The 2,404-nt window shown below is 40.0% G+C and overlaps 1 protein-coding gene across 1 annotated transcript; it reads left to right on the top strand.

Annotated features, from left to right (window-relative positions):
• Positions 1 to 469: 469 nt before the first annotated feature.
• On the top strand, positions 470 to 1,395 carry LOC145797729 (uncharacterized). The gene is made up of 4 exons (XM_082885143.1): positions 470 to 484; positions 639 to 752; positions 990 to 1,076; positions 1,231 to 1,395. Exons 1-4 carry the CDS (start codon positions 470 to 472, stop codon positions 1,393 to 1,395), a joined length of 381 nt encoding a protein of 126 aa, XP_082741269.1.
• The last annotated feature ends 1,009 nt before the right edge of the window (positions 1,396 to 2,404 follow it).

Genomic DNA, 2,404 nt, shown 5'->3' with positions numbered 1-2,404 from the left:
TTTCTCAGACCCCAGTGTCCCTCAAAAGGGAGAAAATAAGATGTATGCCGAAAATCAGAGCAAACGGAGGTGGTTAGGCGGTCCCGAACCGAGGCACACGGCCTGACGGCTCCGAAAACCGGAAACCGGGCTCCGAAATGGGAAAAATGGCCTACGGCCACCAAATGTAGCCCACGGGCACTGAGAGATAGTCTACGGGACCTCTCCCTTCCCTCATAAAAAGAAACAGAGAAAACCGAGTCTGGTTCGCAAACCGAGACAAGGCACAGAAGAGGGTTCGGAAATCCGGAGGCGGGGCTCGCAGCCAAGACTCTGAAACTTCTGAACGAGCACATTATGCAATATCACCAAGTGCTCAACTGGTGACGTCTGAGTCTCAAGGTCGGTCAAAAATGGGGTGTCTACAATCTGCTGCCCATGTGTTGCTGCATTGTCCTTTTTCCTGGAAAGTTTGGACAGATCTGTTACAATGGTGGGGGTGCCTGTGGGTGGTGCCTAGGTCTGTTGACTGTTTGTTTTATTGGTGGTTAGGTGGCCAATTTAAGAACAAGGTTAGGAGATTATGGAGGGTTTTACCTCTGATTGCTCTATGGTCCATTTGAAAGTTTAGAAATGATTGTGTATTTAATGGAGTGCAGCCTTGTGGAGTAGACCTTAGTGAGCTCATTAAGGTTCGATTTGCCTTATGGAGTAAGGCTTCCAAGTTAGGGAATATGTACTCTGTTAATGATTTTATCAACAACCTTGATCAGGTAAAGGCATGTGTCTGAGGAAGTTTGCAGCTGGTAGTGTCTTTCTGCTGTTTGCATCTGCTAGTCTGTATGATCTGTTTGGTCTGTTTGGTGATTGATTCTGCGGTATGCATCTGCTAATCTGTACGCTAATCTGTTTGGTGTATGCTGCTGTAGTCTGTTTGATCTGTTTGGAGTATGCTAGGCTGTAGTGTGATTCTGCTTTGTATCTGCTAGTCTGTCTGAGGGAGTTTTCAGCTGCTAGTGTTTGCTATTCTGCATCTGAGCAGCAGAGCATGCTCTGCATCTGAGCAGCAGAAGCATCTGTCTGTTGGTGAAGCTCTGGTCTAGCATTGTTGAACACGCTGGTGCAAGCCCCCTGCCTATATACCTGCTTCAGCTGCTGCTCAAGTTTGTATGGTGGCTGCTAGTCTTCTGGTTTGGTAGTCTGCTGGTGTATAGCAGATTCTGAGTTGGTGCTTCTGTGTTTCTGGTGTAGATTAGGAGTGTACACTTGAGGAGGGCCAGCAACACTTCTAATCCTATGACAGACAAGTTTGGTCAACCTAAAGGATTTGCTTATGTGGAGTTTATGGAAATTGAAGCTGTTCAGAATGCTCTTCTGCTAAGGCGTCCGAACCCATATATTGGTTTTCGAACATGAAGACCCTTCATGCATGTTCCACCTTTCTATCCGTCATATGGATATGGAGTACTGCTATTGCTGAGTGCTAGGTGCATTTTTCAGTTTGTTAAGTGGCCTGGCTTGGTAGCTGCTGCAGAATTGTGTTGGGAGTGCTGTTTAGGGGCGAAGCATTGGTGGTGACTTATGCTAATTGTTTGTTTCATGATTTATGCCTTGCTGCTGTTAGTTTTGTTGTTCTGTCTTTTGTTCTGTTTTTTGGAGTTTGGGTGTTTGATTGGCTTCTCGCCAATCATGGGTCAAGTGCATAGTGCACTCCCCTGATTTGTTGATGTATTGTTGATTGTATCTTGCTTTATCATCAATAAATCTTTATTTTGCCGATCAAAAAAAAAAAGGGCTCATGCCCTTATTAAAATCTTGAGGTTTAAATACCCATCAAAACTTTCCTCTACAATTAATATGGAATTGGTAGTTATACACAATTCTCAATACCTCATTCATGAGGCCATCTTTATGAGACAATTTCTCATTTAATTCTCAATGATTTTTTATCATTCTTTTTGTGGTGTAAAGACCTTGTTACAGAGAGTCTAAACCCATTTAATTTCACCTCAACTAATGGTTGAGACCTACTTTAATTTTACATTAAGCCACCATAAAACCATTTTTTTTCCCAACAATAATTTGTTTGAATGGTATACAAACTAACAAAGAAGTTCAAACAACCAGAGTATTTCTAATGTAGAAATTAAACATGCTTGATACAAATTAATAAAAGTGTGACTTAATTTTATTTGTTGAAGATTTGTTAATTGGGGTGTTTGGCATACAAATAAAAAATTATCTATTTTTATTTTTTTTTATTATCTTTAGTGATATGTTTTTAAAAGTTAAGTTTTTTTTTTTTTTAATTTTATATCCCTCATATGTAGATGTATTTAAAAAGTTTTAAAAAAAAAAGTAAAAATCCAAAAAAAGTTTTAAAGAAAAGGGTAAAATTAAGACCAAAAAAAAAAAAACTATTTTT

This window comes from Camellia sinensis, chromosome 8, assembly GCF_055761805.1.
Source record: "Camellia sinensis isolate YWXY chromosome 8, ASM5576180v1, whole genome shotgun sequence".
Taxonomy (NCBI): domain Eukaryota; kingdom Viridiplantae; phylum Streptophyta; class Magnoliopsida; order Ericales; family Theaceae; genus Camellia; species Camellia sinensis.
This window is presented reverse-complemented; position numbering and strand designations above follow the sequence as displayed.

What these genes read in the sequence shown, in the direction of transcription:
- LOC145797729 (XM_082885143.1), top strand. An exon ending in TTATCAACAACCTTGATCAG is followed by an intron (nt 753 to 989) that starts GTAAAGGCATGT and finishes GGGAGTTTTCAG; the next exon opens with CTGCTAGTGTTTGCTATTCT. An exon ending in TGTCTGTTGGTGAAGCTCTG is followed by an intron (nt 1,077 to 1,230) that starts GTCTAGCATTGT and finishes TTTCTGGTGTAG; the next exon opens with ATTAGGAGTGTACACTTGAG.